Source organism: Melospiza georgiana, chromosome 5 (genome assembly GCF_028018845.1).
Source record: "Melospiza georgiana isolate bMelGeo1 chromosome 5, bMelGeo1.pri, whole genome shotgun sequence".
In the NCBI taxonomy this organism is placed as follows: domain Eukaryota; kingdom Metazoa; phylum Chordata; class Aves; order Passeriformes; family Passerellidae; genus Melospiza; species Melospiza georgiana.
Window position 1 is genome coordinate 56,488,723 of NC_080434.1, and position 24,927 is coordinate 56,513,649.

The window sequence follows — 24,927 nt, forward strand, 5'->3', positions numbered from 1 at the left end:
TTAAATTCATAAGGTGGTCCATACTTTACAAAGCTTCCCATTTTAGCAGAACAATTACTGTTTTTATGAAAATATCATAATTTCTCCTTTCCATTCTTTAAAAAAAGGATCTTCTACTCTATTGAATTTTAATAAAGTCAAAAGGGATGTCCTCAATTCTTTCTCCAAAGATGTATATCAGTAGATTTCTAAGACCATCAGCTTGGGAAGAATGCATTATGTTCCCGCAGGGATATGTGAGCTGCTATCCCCAGCCTAAACACATCCCTTATGATTGCTTTGTTTATCATGCACGTGTAATACACCAGCAGTATCACAGGGAGGATTTCAGTCTGGTCTCTCTCTAAGTGTACATTGCCAAATTTCCCTCTTAGATTTAAACTGAGCTGTCCTAGTGTCAGCACAGTAATTTTGTTATCATAGTTTGTTCCTAAGCAAGCCAGGTAATGCCAGTCAAACCAGCAAACCAGGTAAAACCAGGTATGGCTGCAGGTTCATGGAGGAGGACTTTGAAGCATGTTTGAAATACACATTTACTAATTAAAGTTTATATCAATTTTAAATGTCTCCTTAGGGGATGAGAAGAGGGGCTATCTCCCTTTCCTTTAGCAGCTGGAATTTGCTGAGATGAGGATAGAGCTCAGCAGGCAGCAATATGACTTACAGCCAGATGTAATGCTGGTAGAGAGGGAAAACAGAGGCTGGTAGAAGCAAATAGATGAAGTAAGCCAGAAACTTCATACCAGTAAAAAAGAAAAAGGAAAAAGAAATTTTAAACTCCTTACTTCAATCAGATTTAAATCATTCTGTTTTCCATGTGGGATTCTGCTGTTCCATTCAAATATGATTATTGGGTTTGGTTTCTGTTTGTTTTTATAATCACACTATCATCTCAAGGAATTTTAAGAAAAACCTTCCCTATGGGAAATCTACTTTTCACTTTGCAATATATCTGCCATTTATCAAAGGTCTGAGCTGTCAGGATTTTTGACCTCATGCTCCCTTTAGTTTCATAAAATGTAGCCTGACTACTCTGCAGAACCACCACCCAAACCTTACCAGAAATAGACTTTAGCCCATGTTTGCATAGATAACTACATTTACCATTACAGATACTGCTACAGTAATGTTGAACTCAATGTTTTTTATAGTTTTCCTCACAACTGCTTGCAACTGAACAAAACAAAAAAACAATTAAATAAAACATCTGCCAGAAGAATACATGTAGTCATCGCCAGCCTCTACAAATCACAATGGTGAAACTGTATCAAAAAGAGAAAGTTTCTAAATTAAACAAAGTATCTGTCTATCAAATATAAACAAGTCTGTATCAGATAAAGTTTTTGTGTGTAGCAATATCTGTAGACATGCAATAAATCTTTCTTTGTGGTAAGTCACTGCTTTTTGGGACTCAAAAAAATTTATGTGCATATTTATATTTATTTTCCATAACAAACATGTTTATGGGGGATCATGACATCAAGTTACTGGACAAATAAGCACCTGCATGGACTTAATATTTTGACAACAAACAAAAAAATTAAATACCAGCACCACGAAACTGCAGACTTGGAAGAAGCTGGCCAAAGTCCTGCTCACACTGCTTTAGCAGTCTGCACACAGCATGAAGAGCAGCCCCTGAATCAAAATCAATTGTGAATACAAGTCTCATTTTCCCCCTATTTCTGCTTTGGCTTTGATTTTTTTTTTTTTTTAATTGGCTAGTATGAATGCAGAACTGGAATTCTTCAGGAGGGTCAAAAAGAATATAGTTTTGCAAACAAAGTTGCTTATCTAGCACCAAAAAAAAGCTCCTGGGATGACTAAGGTCTCTTCAAAGGAAAAGTAGGATTTTTAAAAGTTGTCATGAATTGACTATTTTTCCCCCAAATCAGAAAGGCTTGCATATTTTTAGTAAATCTGGGCACATGCACATTTAGCTTAACACACCAAGGGCTATTCCTTTAGCATGCCACCTGTATATATCCCAATTCTCAGTGTTATTTATCATTACACGGATGGCAATTCCTTGCCCTTCCCACAGTACGTGGTGTGTTGCACCACCCACCTGCCATGCCTTCAGTTTATGATATTTTAAGACTGGCAGGAAAATTAGTTCCACTTGCATGAGCCTTTGTTTGAAAGTAAGACCACACAACAGCTTTCTGTGGGCAGAGGGGACAGAGAGCAGAAATACTAATTGCAGGAATTCACTAACCAGATACATTCTTGCTGTGACAAGTACAGGCTTTGCAAGATCTACATCACCAGTGATGGTTTTGACTATACATCCCACTGCAAAGAAAGGTTGGGGACGTGCTTCTTGTTCGTAGGATTTGTAAATAATTATTAGACTACAAAATAAAGTAACGAGGACACAAAGCTGGAAGCAATTTGCCTATCTCACAGTACAGCTCTCTCTTGACAAAGGAAGGAATTGTATCCTGATCTTCCCAGTGATTCCAGTCCACTTTACAAGCCATGCAACCACATCCTCTGCTTTGCCACCAAAGCCACCATTTCTCTAACTCACCAAACTTACAGCATTACAAGAGGATAATAAGTAAATAAGTAAACATCAGACTTCTACAGTACTGAGAAGAGGGAAGAGAGAGGATCAATTTAATTTATAGCCTCCCTAGTTTCTCTCAAGTCATCTCATGCAACCAAAAATCTCACAGCCCTACTACTGCAGCACAGGATAATTTACACAATGGAAATTATTTTTTTAAAACTCCATCTGCACATCAACCTAACCTCTGCCCCTCTCACATTTATGTACTTGCCCTTGATCCACACACGAGTACTCCACGGCAGCACTTTCTATGAGCTGTTCATGCAGGTGAACATCCCTGAGGGATGTAGCTGCCCCCTCTGCTTTTATAGCTATTTATCTCTTCATCATGGAGCTCAAAGGAATAATCCTATTGCATATTTCTTCTTCATTTATTTTACTAGGTGAGGTGTTTAAGAGGATATGTGATCATCTGGAGCTCATCACTGTCAAATTTTCAGCCACAGCTGTAAAGGGTAAAGAAACTAGTTTAGCTCCTTGGTTTACAAAGTGCTGAGTACCTCCAATGAGGTGCCAAATGTGTGTGGTGACACTTTCAGATTGCTGAGTGCCTCCTGAGGTTCACAGGGCCTGATCCAAAACCCCACTGCAGGAATGACAGCCCTTCCCTTGGCTGCAATGTGCCTGGGACAGAACAGAGTTTTGACACTCAAGCCTGTACTTCCAAGACAAGGAAAAACTTGCCACAGATTTAAGAACACAGAATAAGGTGGCAGGTTTGAGAAGCACTGGATCATAGTGTTCCTACCTGCAAACAACCCAGAGTAATATAAATAAATTCATACATATCTACTTAAAGAAATAGACATTCAAGACTACTTTAAATATGTTTGGGATCAGGTGCTTATTTTCAATTATTTGAATATAACATACAGACATGCAGCAAAATTCTCTCCAATCCTCTGGAGGCCATCCTTTGAGCTTAACGTATTTCTTCCATTTAAAAAAAAAATAATAAAGAAAAAATATTCTAAGAACTGTCTTTACAAATCATTTTTCTCTGGAAGCCTTTGTTAAAATCAGCCCTTCTTCTGGAAGCATGCAATAAAACAAAGCTAACTAACAATAAAAAAAGCTGAAAAAATGCTGACAGTCATATTGTAGAACATCCAGTGCAAAGACTGGCTGCTTTCATTTGGGTTAAGGCAGCAAAGTCTTTCATTAACAGGTCACTTGTTCAAATACTGTCTTTCCTGACAGTATTCAGCTGATGGCAGGCAGAGTAAGCATCATACTTTGTAAGGAACTTTGCAAAAGTATTTTTTATTGAATGAATAAATAATGCACAGTAGGTCTGCAGGCATTCATGATGACTGTGTCCTTCTGCAATATTGAATTAGTAGATAGTAACTAAGCAAACAAAAAAGAGCTAAGTTGCAGCAAAGACTGTAACCACTTTCATTTCTTCTGACAGTTGCCATTTTTCTTTGCTTTTGAAGAGACTATGTGGTAGTATTCTAGCAAGGGAGCTGTAGCATACTGTGAAAAAATAATAACATTTTAGCAATACAAGCCCTCACTGCAGCATCTGTTATTAAATCTTTGCAGAGAGGCGAGGCGAGACCGCTAGTCATAACTGTGGATTAGCAAGGTTCTACTATATTCATTTTAGAGTGCAGAATGCTTTGCATGAAAGCTGTTACTTGCCTTCTATGTCAAAAAGTGAACTTATGCCAACTTTTTAATACTGAATTCTTCAAGGAAGCTGTCCTAACAGCCTGCAAGCACTGTCCACAAAAAACAGCAGCCATCTAATAGCAGAGAAATGGAGGAAGGACAGAATCAGAATAGCTGATACTGCTGATTTGCAACATTTTCTTTTCACAGAAAATGACCATCATCTTACACTTCCTTCCTGAGGAAACCAAAAACTGCCTTTGAAAGTGTCAAGCTTTATGATGCTGACTTCAACTCTGACACCCGATTATACAAGAGCATTAACATAAGCGCTCAGCATGTTCAGGGAATCACTGCATCCTCATCAGTGGAGCCTTAGTAGCTCACATCCTGGCTGACTCCCTAGCAAAACAGGCAAAAACCCGGGACTTCAGGTCCTAGAGAAAGGATGATAATTCACATACTTATGGGAAGCATAACACACACACTCTGAACTGAGCCAAGTTTAAGTAAACTTTATACTAAATTCACAAAGTTCAAGCAGAGTCGGAGCTTAGCTGAATGTAGTTAAAACACTCAAGAGTTTTCCAGAAACACTAAAATCCTCCAGAAGAAAGCTCATCTTAAGCTTTCATAACGATATTTTCCTGACTATGAAGTTACACAGACAGTGCAAGGTACTGTGTAATATTTACCCATGACGCCCACTGTTATGATATAATGTTTCAGTGAAGAATAAATTAGAAGCAGCAAATCCCTGAAACCACCCGTGCAAATACACAACCATTAATGGATTAATACATAAAGAAGTGAAGACTAGCTGAAACTGAAAATTAGTTTAAAAAATATTAGCGGCATCCACTGTAAGAGTTACTGTCTAAAACAGATAGTAAAGGCAAGACACATTGCTTTAACCGTGAAAAGTTGTGAACACTGATGCTCTAATGCAGTATCACTAGTCCCAGAGCAAGGTTTTTATGCACCGATGTGGCTGTAAAAGCCCCCTCGGAGAGCTGCTGCTATTCCGGACCTTTGCGGGACTTCCCTACGCACCTGCGGCGCCGTCCCGCTCTCTCACTCCTGCTGCTCACACCACCTCAAGCCCAGAGCTACGTTTTATTTCATCTCCCGTTTGTTTCGGGTTTTTCTTTCCCCGGCGCTTGAGGAGGCAGAGCGCGGCGCGGGGGAGATTACATGGGGATGACTGAATCGCGGTGAATCGATTAAGCCTCGACAATTTAATCTGGGACTTCATGCGGGGCTGGAGGAGATAATCCCCGCACCGCTGTTCGTCCGTGCCTCTCCTTTACCCGGACACAGACCCGGGGGCACGCCGGCCGCACACGGACACCGCCTGGCCGGTCCGGAGCTAAGCCGCCTTCCTCCTCCTCCTCCTCCTCCTGCTCCTCCTCGCAGCGCGGCGCACACCGCGCACCCGGCGCCTCTGCAAGATGCGCGCTCGCAAACTTTCCAAACTTTCTGGGGAAGTGGCGAGGGGTACGCGGGGACCGGCCGACCCTCCCGGCGGCACCTCACCGTCCGCAGCACCCCGAGCGCTGCCCGCGGGGACTCCCCCGCCCTGGGCCGGCCAGCGGGAGGCGGGAGCAGCGCGCTCCGGCCGCACCGAGCGCAGGTTGCTCCCCGCAAGTTGGAAGAGCGAAGCAACGGCAAGGGCAGGGACCCCAAAGCCGCCCGCGCTGCCCCTCGTACTCACGCTGCTGTTCTCGCCCGTCCAGTGCACCATCGCCTGATTGTGAGACGCGTCCCCTTTCAGCACGAAGGAGGTGCTGATGAGGGAGACCTGCTCCCGGCCGCCCGCCAAGGATGCTCTCCTGGAGCGGCTGCTCTCCGCCGCCGCCCCGCCGCTCCACCGCGGCTCCGGGGGGCTGCGCGCCCCGCGGGTCAGGGCTACGGGGCGCGGGCGGCCGCAGGGCTCCGCGCAGCGCGGCGCGGCGGCGGCGCCCAGCAGCGGCGGCAGCAGCAGCAGCAGCAGCGGCGGCGGCAGCCGGGCAGCCCCGCGCGGAGCGGCAGCGGCGGACACGCGTGGCCCGCCGTGCGCCATGGTGGCTCTCCGGCGTGGTAGTGACAGGCGGGGAGGTGGCGGGGAGGGAGGGAGACACCGCGGCGGAGGGCGGGGGCGGGGGAGGGCTGTAACCGGAGCGGGGCTCAGCGGCAGCGCCGTGCGCGGGGCTGCGCGCCCAGCCGGGGCGGCGCCGCCATCTGCTGGTCCGCGCCGAAACGCCGGGCGGGCTCCGGCAATCGCGGACACGGACACGGACACGGACACTCGCGCCCCGCGGGAGCCGCGGCGGGCACGGCTCTCCCCCGCCGCTTGTGAACTTTCACCGAAAGCTCCGGGCAGAGCCTTTCCCAGAGCGCCCCAGCAACATTCGCGCAGACGCTCGGCGCGGCCGCGCTGCAGCCCGAGGGGCGCGGGGGCGAGCACCTAGAGCTGCCTCTCCGGACACCGGGGATGGACGGCCTTGGCTCGGCCCTCCGTCCCAGCAGGCTGCAGTGAACGGTCAGAAGAGGTCTGTGCCAGAAGCTGAGAGCTGAGGAGCAAATGAAGCCCGTGCAAAAATACGATTTCTGTCATTAAGACAAGCGCTTCCCTGGGGAAAAGGATCTGTCCATTGTTCTGCCCCTCAGCTCATCGGTGGCACCAGGCTCGTCACCTGCACTGTCCAGAGCCAACTGCTAACCCGGTGTTGTCCACTGTGGGGACATGTGCCTTGTAATTTGGGATTGATCCAAGAAAGGCTCTCCTGGCATGGGCACAGCCAGGAGGGACCATGACTGGACCTGTGCAGAGTGGCATCACTCAACTGACAGATGAAGTGATGGAAGAAGATTCAGCTCAACGGACAGGTGAAGTGATGGAAGAAGATTCAGCCATCACAGTTTGGGGGCTCCTGCTGCTTCAGTGCAGTGTGCTGTGTACCTGTGAATAAATTGGGACTTTGCCTCACTTGCTGTGAAGAGGGCACAAGTTAGAAACTCAAAATAACTGAGGTTGGCAGGGACCTGCAACCTGCTGCTCAGTTGAGGGCCAGCTCTGAAGCTCAAACAACTTCATGGTAAGATAAGGATACACAGGCCTAAATGTAAGAAAACAAGTTTGAAAGACCATTCACAAAAGTAATGACTCCAGGTATAGGCACCCAACAAAGGAGATCTGGGCTGGTTAAATCCAAGGTGAGTAAAGTTAATAAACCAGCTTTAGCTGTAATCTGCCTTTACCCTAATGGCCTAGAAAATTAGGATTACAAAGGCTTTTCTAGGAAGATTAATAGAAAAAATAGTATCCACTGGTTTAACTGTACCATTTACAGGGCTGTGATGACTACCACAGTGACCTAAAGTGACCTGGTTATACCAAATTCATGTAAAAACTACTTCCAGCAAGCTATATGACTATGTATTAGCTGCACACCTTCAGTGCTAGGAGACCTATGGTAACCTGCCCTGTTATTACTGAAATAGCTCAAACCAGAAGGCAGTTTCAAATTCAGGATGACTCTCCATTTCAAAAGAAATGCAGAATAAAAGTTAAAATAGTAATTTTTTTTAATTTCATGCACTTTTTCTGCAGCTCCCAATAAAATCCTCTTTCAGAGTTCCAAGCACAGCCCCACATCTCAAAACAACCTCTGTGCAGCCTTCCCCCTTGTTCCTCCAGCACAGTGTCTGAACCAAAAGAAGATATTGCTCCTTATCTAGGACTCTCCAGATGCCAGTTGTGGATATTCTGTTCAAAACACCCTGTCAACAGGAGCCCAGGCAGTGACAGAAACTCAGGTTGGCAGCACCACGGACCCAGGTCACCAATAGCTGCCTCTGGGACTCCTGAAGTGCCGTGGATTAAATTCATTTATGAAGTACATTTTGTGTCAAGAGAAAGTTAATTTTTGGTCTCAGATCTTGATTCTGGAGACAATATCAAAAGCTCAGAAGGCCTAGGAGAAGCTATAGGGAGCTAAGGAATGTGAAACAGGAGTGTGAGACAAGACTGACTTTGCATCCATTTCGTTTTCTCACAGTATCTCATCCCTCTGAAACACTACCCTTGTAAAGCAAAAACCATCTGTGTTTAAGTGAGCAGAAAGTTAATTTTCCAGACAAAACCCTCCTGACTCCTGTACACTGGTCTCAAGGACAGCTGTGGTCCAACACTTGTTTGAATCACTGCTGCTTGGGCCTGTTCTTTAGGGACACAGAAGGTGGGCAGTGATTCAACAGTTCACAGAAGACACATCAGCATAAAGAGATTCCTGTTGGAATAACAGTTCCACTCTGAGTGAGTCACCTTCCATCTTTTGCACCTCTGCACAAAGAGGAACAAGAGAAAAATGCAATGCAGAATTATTAAGGAAACATTGACCAACCACAACTGTATCTACCAACATGAAGGGGTCATTTCCCCCATTGTTAGGAATACAATAATTTTGATTCTTACATCATGCCCGGTCTCCTGTGTAACTGTGGATATTACCCACAGTTTATAGAATAACCTAAAAGTATTCAGAAGAGATGGAAGGGCCCAAGTCCCTACATGTTAAAACTGGCATGCAAAACCTAATACTTCATCTGAATAAATGTGGCTGGACTTTGTCATGCTCATCCATTTTGCATTCACCACTGTGTTTGACAGGCTGGGCTCCCAAGAGCAGCAGCAAAGAGATGGTAACATCCACATTCCTAAAAGTCAAGCTCTCTGTATCTGTCAGTTACTGACACTTCCCATAATGAGACTTAAAAAGGAAAAGAAAACCAAGCAGTTGTTGCCGAGCTAATGAAGCCTGGTTTCCTCCAGCCTTGCACCTTATGGTCAGCTGCAAGGTCTGCTCGAGTCTTTCCCCACTGTGACAATATCTTTTCCATGATTTTCACAGGAACCTAGCAAACCCACTAATAAAGTTCTTCTTGTCTGCCCAATCACAAAACTTGCCATTTATTTTTGTATTGCCCCCAGTTCGCCAATTTAGTTGAAATTGTCTTAAGGGTTCAGAAGAATCTGGCCAAGGTGGATGGACAAATCCACAGCCCAATGAATCACTCACTGACAAAGACTAATCAAGCCTTTTATTCTGAGGCAAGTTAATTAAATATTTTACCTAAAGAATGCTAAAGCTGTGAGAAATGGATGTAATTCTTATGTACGAATTGTGAGACTTGAATACATGGGGATGAATCACTCAACCTACAACTATACTTGTCACTAATTGAATCCCTTAGTATCAGGCTTTTAAGAGGTCAAGGATTTAATGGAATCAAAAGTAACTTCTCCATTTTCCTTCCTTTAGAGATTATCATAACCAAGACAGATGTGTGCGCAACACAATGAAATCTTTGCACCATCTCTTGTCTCTGGCACTTAGTGAAGGACATTTGCCTGGCTTCTTCAATGGCTGTTTATATCAACCAGATTAATACATACTTACTGAATACTGCAATCTAATAAATACTTCATATTTAATATATCAGTAAATCACAAAAATAAAATGTATCTCTAGACAAAGGATGCTGTAGAACCAATACCTATATGGCATTATTTCACTGTGGTGCACACTTAATGACAGTGGAGTTTCAAAATACAAGTATGGAGCAGATTGGATGAAAATGCTAAGATTTCCAAAACTGGAAAAAGAAACTTCATTATACAACTCCCATTAATGCATTCAAAGTCCTGTAGCTAAGTCACCTAAGAGATAAAATTATTTCTTTATTTTGTCCAAAGTCAGGTGACTGCATCACAGGTCAGAGCCCAATTGGCTTAGGTAGGTACTGTACAAAAAGAGAAACAAAGGTTGATCCAGCTTCCATCCACAATGTTTGGTTATGCAAAGGACAATCAAAACAACACACTTCTAGTCCAAAGCATGACCAGAATATTTAATTACTTCTTATTCTGTTGTGACTATTTTAGGTGAAATGCAAACACAAGAGAAGTGCTGCTGATTTTTATGGGCTTGTTAGCATCAAGGTTGATAATAAAGGAAGGAAGCTAACTGACAGACTGGCAAATATAATTTTTTCTAGAGAGCCCAAGCAAGCTAAGCAATGTAAGAGACCAACTCTGATAAGTGAGGAGTTTCAAATCTTGTTTCACTGGAACTTCTTAAGAGGTGCCAAAAGAATGGTTTAGATTTAGTTTAAGAATTCCTAAAACGAAGAGGCTTCCCTAAATGTCTGTAATCTTTTATGTCTCTTATGAACTCTGGCTCGGCAAATACACAGGGGCAGACAAAAAGGTAAATTACTGAGGATCACAAACCTCTAAGCTCCTCTCATCCCAAAATAGAAACGGCTCAAAAATCCAAGGCAAGTTTTCTCCTGTTAGCAGCAGAATTATTAGAGCTATACTAATAACATTTACTTACATTTTTACTGACTGTCAGATTAGATTAAAAGGCTTCAATTAACCCACTTTATTTTTACCACATCAATTTCCGATAAAATACTGGAAATATTACAGAAAGCTTCAAATTCTGCTCAGGCAGAAACCAAGATGCAACACTAATACTCCTTTTGTTTGCAAACAAAAATATTGATAACAATTTGTTACATGTTTCACCCTCACAGCTGCCTTAGCTTGATAAATCAAGATGACTGCAGATGCACAATATGGTGGAAAATCACAGAAGAATTACCCACTTAAGCATGCTCTTCATATATTGTTCTCCTCTTTTAAAGGTTGATTTTAATTAATGTGTCAAGGTGCATGTAGGATACCTTGCTCTATTCATTAGATACAAAACAATTTCCAGTTACATTGTGTTTATGTTGATCACATCACTACAAGCACAGGGCCCTGCAGGTTTTTTGACAAAATGCTCATGCATGAAAGGAACTTATCTCACACATTTATCAAAATGCCCACCTCCAAAACACCTTATGATTCACAATGACCATATCATTAGATAACAACCTAATAAACAGCAAAGCTTTACTTCCTCATTACTCAATTAACAAAACCCAAATGCTTTCTTCTTTCTGAAAATTATTATACATAATGCCATACTCTTATGCCAAACAGCAGAGCTTTTATTTAGCTATGCCTCTGAGGTTCCAAAATAATTTTTATTTGTATACTGCAACTACCAAAAAAAAAACTTTCTATAGTCAACAAATCTAGGTGTCTTAACACTTTTCTCAGTAGTTGCTACATTTGACAGAATAAAAAACAAAGCAGGTGTCAGGTTGTTTTATTCTCATTAATTCATTGAGGCATTGCTGTCAGCAGCCAGTCCAGATGCCCACAGAAGAAAGCTTAATTAATAGGTAGCACTCCTTGTCACAAAGAAAAAAACTCTACTTCTGTGGGAAGTTGTGATGTAAAAAAAAGTAACTGCCTTTGTTCTATGAAGAACTGACTAAGCTACAAAGTACATGTTCAATTATGCTGTTCAAATTTGAACAATATAAAAGAGTGGATTTTAGTATAGTGTATTATCTTTGATTATTCCAGAGAGCTCTCTCCAGGTATGGGTATACTAGCTGGCATGCAGTTATGAGAAAAAATTTGGAAGAGCTGGAAGTGATTTAAGGAAAAACTAAATAGCTTCCAATTTTACCAGTGTCAAGTTAGCAAGCAGCATGTACACAGAAAAAACTGACAGAACCACCCCTTGGCCAGTGGCCTGTAAGCAGGCAGTCACTGATTCAATGTCACTCAGCACTTTTACTAGTGAGTAGGTAAACACACATTATAATTTTGTTTAGTTCTAGCTCATAAAATAAAAGGGAAGACAAGTTGTACAATCGCTGTCACTGAGAAAACAGGCTGACAATTAATACAAGCTGTCTTGATCTCCTTAGGTTTTATCTTCTATCAATCAAAAGAAAAAAAAAAAAAACAGCTAACCTGTGCACATTTGTTATGCCACAAAGTGGTTTAATCTGAAACAGAAAATAAAAGGTGAAGTGTAATGTTGGGGGGAGCTATTGTAAGATTATCTATCTGCAACCTTCATAATTTCTCATCAACAATTAATGAGCAGAGTTCTGAAAACGTGGGAGTTGTCTACACCTGAAGAGCTCACAAGAGAACAAAACATTTTATGTGGCCAGCTAGACTATGGGAACTTGGTTTTCCCAGAATAGCTTTCACTCGTGTCTTTTCTGCCCTAAAATTTCATGTAGCTTATTTGGCAAAATATGGAAAGTTGAGAAATATTTGGGTATTTAGACAATCACAATGTGATGTGAAGGATGTAATCCTCAGGTTTACATTCATCAGCATATTTGTCTATTAAGTTCCTTTTATTTCAAATATAATGTTAATGTCCTACCAACCACTTAAATTCTGATCTAATCTTAACAGTAGTTTTATCAGTGTCATTTTATTAAACAGTTTGCTAATACAGTTGCATTTCTGAGAAAATGGTGTGAGAAAAATAAATATTAAGCTCACCTAAAACCAAACCATTTTAAATCAGTCTTTTGCAAAGGGTCCAGAGCTCCAGCTGTAAGATCTGGAGACCACATAAAGGCACCATTTTTCTAGGAGGAGATGTTCCCATCTGGTAGATGTTTAGTGGGAAGTCAGTATGACATGTTTACAGCTACCTCAGTCCCCTTGAACTCTTCATGGAAAGAGCTTAGCAAGGAATGCAAATGTGAGTAGGCTCCAATTCATGGTTAATATGTTTTTTGACCATAGAACAAATCCTTTCTACTGCAAGCATGCAAGCTCCAGTGGGTGTGGGACTGGGACCTAACTGTGTGGTCTTGCATGCCTATTCTAAGGGTTGGGGTAGGCTTTTGCTCTGAGTTTTCCAGGGAGTGTGCTAAATTTTGTCTCATGGCTGAGGTCTGCAGATACAGCATTGGCTGGTTCAAAGCCAAACCAAGAAAAATGAGAGGGTTTTCTGCAGAAGACATATTCAGCTAAAACACCATAGAAAACCACGCTATTTTTAAGCTGTGAAATAGATTTACTTAAAGTAACAGCCTTCAGGAGTGTCTTCTTTAAATAATTAACAGAACTGTACATGAATTTTGTTTAGGTGGTACTTTTTTTTTTTTTCTGAGCTGGCTTATTCTTTTTCATGTCCTTTTTTTTTTCCTTGTTTGCTTGCTATAAAAATTTGCATGGTCTCAGTGAATATATAGAGATAAGTCTTTCCCCAGCAAAGGAAGTTACTGAAATAACGTAGCACTGTGAAAAATGTGTACTATCAGATGCCAGGGAACCTGACTGCCACACATTTTGGAGAAGATAATTTTCAAAAAAAAAAAAGCTGTATGAGTAATACTGAAAATTAAAGTAATAGAAACATAATAGACAACTGGTACCAATTCTCCTCCTACAAACTATTGTTTTTGAAAAGCAAAACAGCTGGAGGCAGATGTTTTATGTAAGTAAAAGGCTGGAGGGCTTTGGAATCACGAACTGGAGAAATACAAAGCACTTCACACTTTCCAAAGCTCCCCTTATCGATTCCATTTCTCCACTTAAGAATTCATTTCCTTGAAGTCACTCTTGCTCTGCATTTGAGCAGTTAAACAAAACCCTACCATATTTTTAACATCTTAAAAATCTTATTTTATGCACAAAACCAGGTTACTTATATCAAGACAACAAAGGTATATAAACTATATACCTTTTGTCATTGTCCTATGAACACAGGATGACCCAACTATCCTGAGAAAAACCAGACTGGTACATAAATATCATACTGTTTTGAACAACCCCCTATAAATCCTATCACTGGTACCTCACATAAACACAAAGGATGAAAAGGTGAAGTATTTATCTATCATTTTTGTTTTCTATGTGGTATTTTCTCTCCAGTCCCAAACATTTGTGGCCTACTATGAAGTTTCCTTTCACCCAGAATCTTGAATGTGTCTAAATGTCTAAAAATGCAGGTAGACATTTTCAATGTTCTTGGTTCCTAATTTCTAGGAAGATCAATGGGAGCTAAGAGCCCATATGCATTAGAAAATGAATTTGCATTTGGAAATTTGGCATTAGTGGCTGTTTCAGTTTTCTTCAGAATTATCAAGAACAGGGAAGTCTGGCAAACATCTGTGTTTTTTCCATATGCCTAGTACATCATTCTGGTACTTTGAACCTGGCAATCAGCACCATGTGAGAGGTAAGGAAGAGCAAATGTGTGTCCATGGGAAATAATTCACTTGCCCCAGAGGGGCTGTGGACTCTCCACCCCTGGAAGAGTTCAAGACCAGCCTAAATGGGGCTCTGAGGAACGTGGTGGAAGGATCCCTACACATGACAGGAACTGGATTATCTTTAAGGTCCCTTCCAACCCAAACCATCCAGTGATTCTAATACATAAAGCTGATACAACAGCTTATAGTCACGATATTTTTCATAGAGCTCCAGCTGTAAGATCAGGAGATTACATAAAAGTCTCAGTGCTGGCTTTAGCAAGTGTGACAGTCCTCACGTCTTCAAAGAAAGACTGAAAACACAGAATAAATTAATCCTCTATACTCAAGATACTGGAAAACAAAGAAAGAGGGATCAAGAACTTCATGTTAATTTTACATTATTTAAGACATTCTCATGATTTTTCAACATTTTAGTTTTTCATTCACAGCGCTGTGGCAAAGGGTCTAGCATGATGTTCTCACCATCTTCTGCCTGACTGAACGTGCAAAAGCATTTGGTGGTTGTCACATTACTGGACTTGAGATGGTTGCTTCTGCTTTTGAAATGATACTTAGAATCACAGAATCATAGAATGCTTTGGGTTGGAAGGGATCTTAAAGATCATCCAGTTTTGACTAGATGCCATGGGCAGGGAACCTTCCACTAGATCAGATTGCTCAAAGCACCATCCAGCCTGGCCTTGGAAAGTCATTTTTATGAAAAAGGAACTTAATCTAAAATTCTTTTTTTCCATCTTTGGTTGATAATTCTGTATCCCTGAACTACAGAAGACAGAACACAAAATCTGGGGAAAATTACATTTGAAACACCTAACAAAACAAATCCGCCTAGGGCTCACGAAAGAGAGTTTGAAATCTGAATTTGCATCACCCAAACTGTAAAAAATGACAAAGAAACAGAGAATTACTTTCATGTACATTTTAGTGACAACACTACTGCTAAAGTCTCACTCCTCACTCTCATTTCATATATGAACTGAAACACTGAAAATAAATAGTGTTAAAAAAAACCCCAATCAAACAGAATGATCATATCTTTTCTTCAAAGACAACTTGCTCAAGAAAAATGCAGTAAGCCCACAGATTTGTTTCTGCCATTGTAAAGATTCTGCAGTTTTAGTCTGCTGTAATCATATAAATTCATCCATCCATAAACTTAACTACTGTAAGTCTTAGTCAAGAAAAGCCATTAAAAATACCTGAATGGCAGAACAAAAATAACAGTCAGAAAAGCAAATAAACCATCCATAGCTATTTTTATAAGACTGAAACCACCTACACCATACTGTCAAAAATTACTTTTTCCCATGAATTTTAAAACTGTGGCAAAAATAATCACCCTTTGTGCCTATAGTGCAGTGTTTATATGTTTTCTCTTCAGTTTTTGATACAGGCATAAATCATTGTTCCTGCAATTTTCCAGCAGTAGTTCCAGCTCTTGTAGTTTCAGCCTGCAGAGAACTGCATGAAAGGATACAAATCTTCTGATCTGGAAGAAAAAAATAAAAAAAAAAAAGACTTCTCATGGGGTTTCTGTTGTCAGCAGAAAATATTAGTGAAGAGATTCAGTTGTAGATATCTTGCTACAAAATTTCTCATCTCTAGTTTATTTCTACCACTTTATTTTCAAAGCTCTTTAATTTTCTAGTTTTTCCACTTCAGCTGTATTAGTAGTTATCCCTAGGGATATGAGTATTACTGTGAATCAGGTGCATGCCCAAGTATCCTTCCATGTCCAAAACCAGTCTAATTCTTTGTTCAGCTGTGGAGTATTGCAATGGCTGCTGGACTGCATTAGTTTAATCAGTCAACAAAGCAGCATTTGATACAGTGCTTGTCACTGCTAGGTTATAAATTCTGGAGAATGTATTGAATATATTACTGATTTTGCAATTAAAAAAAAAAAAAAACCTACCAAAAAACCAGTAAAGGAAGATCCTTTACCAAGGCTCACAAATCAGCAGAGACCTTGAACACATATTTAACTCATTTAAATCATGCAAATGGATCTACTAATTTCACTAGGAATCTTCCTTTGCATCCCTTGAAATAAGATACTTTAATGAGTTTTTAAAAAGAGTTTAAATGAGCAAATATTCACTCCAGGTCGATTGCATCCACTGAGCATTAGCATTCCAGAGAAGGATTCACTTCATGGTTGTATTTCCCATACTACTGATGCCTCAATGTAAGCTGTCATGTTGGTCATCTGGACCTTTTATTTACCTTACTTATTTACCTTATTAGCCTTATTCATGCTGTGATCCCTAAACCAGGTTGGAAACCCATTTGTAGCACATTTAAAGGGAGAAGCCACTTGGTAATCTAAGGTATTTAGGTCCTAGAGGGATGACACCTGAGAGACACCTGGATCCTAAGTGTGCCATCAGGTCAACAGACCAGCCAAATTAAAGGATATTTCAGTGTATGGATATTACAGAGGATGCTAATCTAGGACAGGTCATGCAATGCAATAGAAATACTGCTGCTGCCTCTGGCCACCAAACACCTACCAGAGAATAAAAGCAGCCTCTGGCCATTCAGAAGTTTACCACCTCTGACATATACATCAACTTAAATGTTGTCTTAACAGCTACAGCCATCCACGTATTGTTTCTCCTACTATAAATGTTGGGGGTGACCCTTAGATAGCCTTACTGACATGCCAACCAAGCCTGCAGGGATCTTTTTCAGGTGGCTGTAAGCCTTACACAAGCTCAAGTGGAAGAAAATGTTCCAAGAAAGATTCCATTAAAGCCATAATGCAAATAAGATATGTTTCCTAACTCTTTTTTTTTCACTATTTTCCATTATTTCCAGTTAGTTAGATATCCTTAGAATCTCTCCAAAAAGTTTAACTCTTTCTCTTCATGGATTTATTTTTTATTACCTTAAAGAGTTCTGCCAGTTCCCCATTATTGTCATCTTGCAATTGTGGTTTCCCTGAGTTTTACACATTAAACTAGACTCACACATGGGGTTGTAAGACACAGCCCAACCAGCTCTGCTTAAGCTCAGGTGTGCTGGCCCCAGCTGTCACCCAGGCTGCTAGGCTAGTGCTGCCTTAGCAGCTGAAACTCCAGCAGAGACTGCACCAACTCCTCCCTGAGACGTTTCACTGGACACAGGCAGAGATTCACATCCATGTTTGCTTTTTCCTGAGGGAGCTCCCTGGAGTGGCTAGTCAGGATCTCAGTTTTCTTCATAAAAGGTTCCCTGATTATGAATGCTCTGTACTGTTCTTCGTCTTCCTATTTCCTCCAGATCTCCAGAAGATACATATTAGGCATCTGTGCATCCTGTATTACAAGAGGGCCTTGCTTTTCAGCAGCAGAACTTTCATGAGGGTCTGTGCAACTTTCAGAGAATATTATCCCATGGGATTTATTGTTTCCACAAATTTACTTGAGCCAATTTCTAAAGCATTCTGAATCAACATCTTCAAAAAAGTAGAGCAGCAGTGTTCAGAGTAAGTTTACTTACAAAACCCAGATTTTGCCATCCAGATTGTGAATGAGACATTTATTACTTAATTAATAAATGCTCCACTTACTTCTGCAGTTAGTTTGACCCTCTAATTTTGTGTTAATTAAATGAACCTACAAAAAGATAACAAAAAAAAAAAAAGACAGAATACAGGTGGAAAGTTTGTCTCCCCTAAAACAAATAAACAAGAAAGAAGATATTTGCAAAGATTTAAGTTGAAAGATCATGAATGTGAATACAATCTCATGAAATATTGCCAAGAGTTGACCCACTAATGACAACAAGATGAGAACACAGTCATTGGTTTAACAGAGAGCAAGAGGAGGCTTTTTAGATAAGAATACACCACTCTACTGAGTCAGGGCCCGACTCTGCAGGTAATCAAATACCTCCTGCTGTTCTGATGAGCATCAGTACATCACCTCACCTTCTGTGCAATATCATGCTTTACACTTCTCACAACAGCATCTGCTTCTTTAATATATGTGTGTCACAAGGGTTTGGGTAGGGAATCCCTGGACAATAATATTTTAGAAGAGCTTTCATTGGCTCTATTTATTTTCCAAACATGTGCAGGTGTAAGAGGCAGAAAGGTTTGGCTCTTAATGCTACAACATTCCTCATCTGCACATCTGCACTTCTGGCTGCTCTTCTCATCAGAATGCTGAGAGTTGGTAACTGGCACTGCTGTATGATTAATTTTAGTGTTTAACATGTACTAGCTCTATGCATCCACAAAGCTAATCAAAACTAAATAATATATGGCACTATCCAACTGGCTAAAAACAGAGAAAATTACATCAAATTCTTACCCCTTTGAAGTCAACAGAGTTAATTGTGCCAAACAGCATATGTGTTGAGCTTAGGCTTGGTTGTGGACTGAGTGCAGCTGTAGGACTGACCAGTACAGAAAGGGCATTCATCTGGCATGTTGTCTGAACATCCCTCTTCCCAAATGCTCAAGGAGCCATGCTGAATGAGATACTTAAAAATAGTCCTCTCCTCACACAAAATTTCAACACAGCATCTGTTATTTTACCATATTCAACAGCAGCAAGGCCATCAATACACACCAAATCTCTGAAACTCCCACAGGACCCTCCTGTGACAGGCATGTGATACACTGATTCATCTGGCTGGACTGTGGTGCTGAGCTTTCTTTTCAGAGCACTTTTTATTGCTAAAGAAACCTGTGAATACTTATCTAGATCTAGAGAAGCACTGGGAACACCTTTCTCAGCAATTGTTTCATATGAGAACTGAATTTGTCTCTCTGCTGTTTTTAGTATGCATTTCTCAAAAAGATATCAGTAATCACTCTATTGTCACAACACTTTTCATGAAAAATATTCAAATTAGAATTCACCAGCCATGAATGTTTCCCCCCCAGGTTGTACTCCCATGGATTTCTCTAAGAAGCATTCTCCTTTTAAAACCAGGCATTTCTTCCAGGATTAATATGGTGCATTAATTTGTAATTGAGTGCTAGATATTCATCCAAAAAGTAGCTACATCAGGCCAATGTGCAAGTATTTCTGTGTAAAATACACTAGAAAGAAATGCAGCATCTCCTATTTTGTTGATGACACATGTTCCCTGTCTCCAGAGGCAATGAGATCACTCCAGACTAGAGCCCAAGCATATCACACAGACATTAGGGATGATTTGGAGAGCAAAGAACTGAAGTTTGAGATTAAAGCTAAAATGGCAGCAAGATCTCATTCTCATCAGCTGAGGAGGTGGCTGGAAGTAAAGGGTCTGAAATGCAGAAAGAAATGTTAAGGTGAGGTTTCAGGAAATGTTCCATAAGGTGAATTGGCAACACTTGGAAGAGAATGCCCCTGGTGACTGCAGATCCCTGTGCACCTGTTTAAGCACAGTAGAACAAGGCTTTCTGGAGAATGGCTGAGGTACAGCTGACCCTGGTTCAGAGCCAAGAGGTTCACCAGATGGCATTACCAGCTATATTTTATATGTGCACAGGCTTTATTTTAAACCACAACACCACAAATAGGAATTTAGCCCTCAAAAGAGCACAAGTACTGAGCGATACCTTTGGCTCAGCTTATCCTCCGCCCCTTTTCCACCAGATTTTCCTTGAACTCCTTTCAAGCTACAGACCTTCTTGTATTCCTTGGTCTCCTGGCCCATTTGCATACAGATTTTTAAAGCTCTTCTATGCTTTAGGCTTATATTATCATTTAGTTTTCCAGTCACTCTGCTTGCCAGCTTCTTTACCCTCCATTACCTTGTCTGATAGAATTTAGATTGCTTTTCTAGTATCTACTTCACCGAACCATTTAAAAGTCATTCTTAACCACTCTTGTATTATTTCTACAGCAACTTTCATTTATTATTCTCACAACTCGTTACATGTTGTACATACAGGTCTAAGATTACAAGGAGAAAAATATATCTTAGGTAGAAGTTTGTTAGTCATGGAATATTTTGTAGCTTTTTAAAGCAGATGTTTCAACTATCAATAATAACTTTTTATCATGTCATGAGTACAAAAGACTTCCTGTGCACTTCCTGTGAATAAAATACTATGATGGGAAGTGCTTGTTATTAACCTTACTGTGTATTTAGCAATTTATTTAGTATGTTTATTACTGTAGCTGCAGAGAACTGGAGGGTTTTGACATCTTGAAGATGTGTCTAAGGCACAAGAAAATATAATCTCAATTGTAATAATTATCACTTGATAAAGTAATGTAGAAGGAGCACATACAGTATATGTACATACTTACAGTACATGTGTGGCATATACATGGCAGGTACTGGCTTGTATAATCTGGGGAGGAGTTTGCACACAGAACCTAAAGAGCAGCAGTTACACCAAAGAAGCAGTCAGAGGCAGCTGTGGAACTCAGAAAGGAAAGGGCTAAAGAAAGTACAGGTCAAAGAAGTTATCTCCTACAGAACCTGCCATATCCAGTGAAGAAAATTTCACCATTTGGGTGCTCTGAAAATCATTAAAACTAGGAAAAGGTGCATTGGATGAGATTAAGGGGTAAACTCACAACTTCCTGGATGAACTGCACAGCTGATTGTAAGGTAAATGCTCTGTAAAGATCTAGTAAACATCATGACAAGGTATTAAAACATGATTTTCCCCTAGCATGGTCACATTAAAAAAAAAAAGAAATTGGGAATAGATGCAAACACAGCTATCACTGTTGTGTTGATACTTTGCCCAGAGAAGTTGTGGATTCCCCATCCTTGGAAGTGTTCAAGGCCAGGTTGGGTGGAGCTCTGATCAACCTGTTCTCGTGAAAGGTGTCCCTGCTCGTGGCAGGGGGTGGTGGATAAAGTCCTTTCCAGCCCAAACCATTCAATGATTCCATGAAATTCTGTGCGCAGTGCTGATCTTGCCATTTCACAAAGGGTGTAACAGAACCTGCAAAGATGATTGAAAGGGAGAAGGGAATGTGCAAACTGAGCAACACTGGTGTGTATGTGAAGAGGCTGGTCAGACTCTTGAGCTTGGCTGGAGGATGACTGAAGAGGACTACAATATAGTTCTATGAAATAATTGGTAGAGAGAAAGTAGCTCATGAATTTGGCATGCAGAAGGCTAAAACATTTTAAAAGGAACACTTCTTAGTATAATTAAGCTCCACATGAGATGTAGAAGCAGAAGTATAAAGAGAGAGCAGAGACAGGTAATGGCACATTAAGGCATTTGAGCATCATGATACAGGTGGAACATCCAGCCAGGTCTGAAAGCCCATGAGCTGCAATTTACAGAAAGGCTGGATGGCACCAGGGAAAGATTATTCAGTATTTGCCCTGTTTCCTTTATTTTTCTCCAACCATCTGTTACTAGATATTGAGAGAAAGTGTTCTATTTATATCCCTCTGCTTTGTTTGTGTCATCAGTTTAACTTTTTAAATGCAAAGTAGCTAAACTATAAAAGGAGAGCACAGCAGCAAGCACACCTTTCTATCCCTTCAGGTACACTCAGATACAAAGCAATAATAACTAAATAACAACAAAGGCATGTGAAATTCAATGGCTGACATGATGGCATTATCAAACTAGCCAGACAACTACCAGGATCTTGTCCAAATGGTATTAATTTCATGACCTTTAATTGACTTTTGCAAGATATTAAGCAAGTCAGCCGTGTGAACATCTGGGGCCCGAGAATCTTGGTGCAAAAGCACCAAGCTTGAAGTCTCCCTCTTAAGGAATGTGCTGTTTCAGTGAAGGAAGTGGTGGAAGATTGCTGAATTGTAAGAAATCATCATCTAGTCACAGAGGAATTTAGGAAAATGACATGATGTAATGTCTTAGAAATTGTGAGGGTAGAGTGGAGTATGTGTTCTGGACAAATAGGATTAAAGATATATTGGCAAAAACAGAACTGTAGAAAGAAATCTGCATCTGCTGGATAGATTATTATTAGTTACTAGACATTTTCAGCAGCAATTTTGGTTAAAATTTATTGAACTCTTCCTAATGCACAGTGATGGTAAAATTCTAGTAATGTTCACCAAGAAAAAGGAGCTGCAAACTATTAGGTTTTTAAACATTCAGTTTTAGCCTCATGCAGGACGACAACTTCAGTTTTAGATTTTTTGCTCACACCAATCTCCTCTATATCACCTACTCTCCTAGAGCATTACATGGCACCTACCTGCTCCTTTGCATTATAATAAGGTGCAAAGTCTATTCCAGGTTGATTGGGCAAAGCCTTGTCACCAACAGATAATACCATAAATTATGGTCTCTATCATATAATTAATATCAATCTGAATAGAATTAAGGTCTAGTTGCTACTTATTAAAATTCTAGCTCTAAGGCATGGAAAACATATATAATTAATTTCATAAAAAGAGAGCAGATTCTACTAAAATCAAGTGCCCTCTCATCACAGTCATAGTGAATGTTCTCTTACTTATGGTCTGCATATAACTTCATTTAATTAATTCTCTTTAGTAAAACTTTTATTATCCTAACTCACAACCTCAACATAGAAGTAGTGTTGGAAGCTTTGATTTTACTCTGTTTAATGAGTACTCCTTCTGAAAAATATCTGCTTTGTTGTTTCAATTACACCTTCTGAGTATAAAATTCAGAATGTTGCATTCACACTTGGACTCTCAGCTTACAGTTTATTTATGAAGTGCAGTCTATTTCAATAATGAATCAAAACACATTGTTCCAATAAAGCTGAGAAACTGAATTACACAAAAAATGGTACACATAATGGTTTCGGGTTTTTTAGGTTGTTCAGAAATGGAAAGAGGACATCAAACCCCAAAAATTTCAGTCAGACAAACTTCAGTCAGACAAATGACAAAGTTGTAAAGATTAGGAACAAGGGATCAATATGGTTCCATCTCCTGCAAAAAGTCAGTATTAAATATTTACATTCTGAAAGCATCATGATGTATCTGATTTCTGTGAGTCTGAAAAATGGATCTAACATAAGGATCTGAGTGTTATATCTAAAAGTATATTCTTAAAATATGTGGGAGGTGATAAGGATTCTTAGGGAGGCTGAGATATCTGCCTTCAGCTTCTTGCAGTGGAAACTCTCCTCTACAAATAAATAAATTAGAATTTTTTTTCAACAGTTTTTAAGGACATTGAGAACATTTACAATTTCAACAGTTATTTCTTGTATATTCAAAAGGTTGTCTAGTTTAAGCAATTGCAGGAAAAGTGTCAAAAAATCCAGTTTTTCTCAGACAAAGCCTTCCAGTTATAAACTACAATCAAAATAAACCATGTTTTAGTGAGTTCCTCTGGTTTAAAATATGTACTTCAACAACTACTAGCATTAAGAAAACTCAAGATGGATTGACACAGATGCCTGAACACATTTAAATCAAAGCTATTCCAACACAAACAGGTCACACCTCCCTCACCAGCCAACTTGTTCTCAGAAAACACGCAGGAATATTGTACTTCTACTCCCTTTCAAATTCTGGTGATTTAAGCATAACTATTGGTGAAACCAGACCTGGCTGTGTCTTTCCCTAGCAAAGAGGCTGTTATTACTTATTGTCACTAAATGACTCAAAAAAATGTACTGATGCTGCTCAAAGGACAAAGGAAGCTAAAATCACAAGTGGAACCTCCATCTGCAAGAACACAGCATTGTCTACAAAAAGGGGTGGAAGGATTATTTCTAATATGTCAAAATCTGACCCTGAAGGAAGGAGCTTCTTGGTGTTGAGAGAGTGGTTGTGGAGCAAAGTCAGGGCATGGTGCTTCACTCCATCCTCTGTCCCTACACTTCATAAAGGCACTGTGGGTGCCAGGAAAGCAGTGGACCAGGAGGAGCACATGATACTGGCCATAGCATCCAGCAGCATCCCTTCTTTCACATTATGGCTGCATCTGGTGCTGCCATTCTTCTTAGGTCAATTTGTAGCATTCTCTTGAATTGTCACTTTCACATCTCTGAATAAAAGCTAATTCTTTTCAGCACTTTTAAAATCAGAGGGACAATTCTTGTTGCAATGACACCTACTGAAATCAAAAGCAGCTTTGTTGGAGGTGCACTGTGGAAATACAGCTCCATAAGATCTTGAGATCTTCACACTCCATCAGAAGGATAAGACAAATATAATAAATAATTTATGTTCCACAAAAACCCACCAACCAAAAAACCCACAATACCAAACAAACAACCAAAACCCAATCAACCAAAAAAAGACCCCACCTGAAAATGCATTTAAAATTTAAAAAGTTTCACTACAAACTGCAGGTGAACCCTTATTAAAATCCCCATTCCTTGATATAAGGAATAGTAGATTCTGTAATTTATACTCACAAAAGAGGATGTAATCAACAAAATAGATATATAAATAAATTCCACCCAATATTTTTATTTTCTTCTTCTAAAAATGCTGGTGAATTCTGAGTTCCATGCAGAATGTATAGCAGCAGAAGTGAGTAGTCTGAAAGCATGAAAGCTGCTCAAGTGCTGCAACATGTCCTTACACAGAAGACCACTGAGTGATGTGAAGGCTATGAACAATCTGACAGTTTGCAGACATATTGAGCAGCAGCAAGACTGCATTAGAATTTTAAAATACCTCACTAGAAAATGTAGCTACAGCATTTGCTGTGCTGTGAGCTAATCTGAAGA

At 40.3% G+C, this 24,927-nt stretch overlaps 1 protein-coding gene across 6 annotated transcripts in view; it reads right to left on the minus strand.

Moving 5' to 3' along the window:
- SORCS2 (sortilin related VPS10 domain containing receptor 2) overlaps positions 1-6,015 on the minus strand; it is a 535,446-nt gene extending 529,431 nt beyond the window's left edge. For all 6 annotated transcript variants that reach the window (XM_058023757.1, XM_058023756.1, XM_058023755.1 and 3 more), the window contains exon 1: positions 5,907-6,015. In XM_058023757.1, the coding sequence (XP_057879740.1) occupies positions 5,907-5,936 (30 nt within the window). In that variant the 5' untranslated portion in view covers positions 5,937-6,015. The remainder of the gene's footprint in view (positions 1-5,906) is intronic.
- Between the last annotated feature and the right edge of the window lie 18,912 nt (positions 6,016-24,927).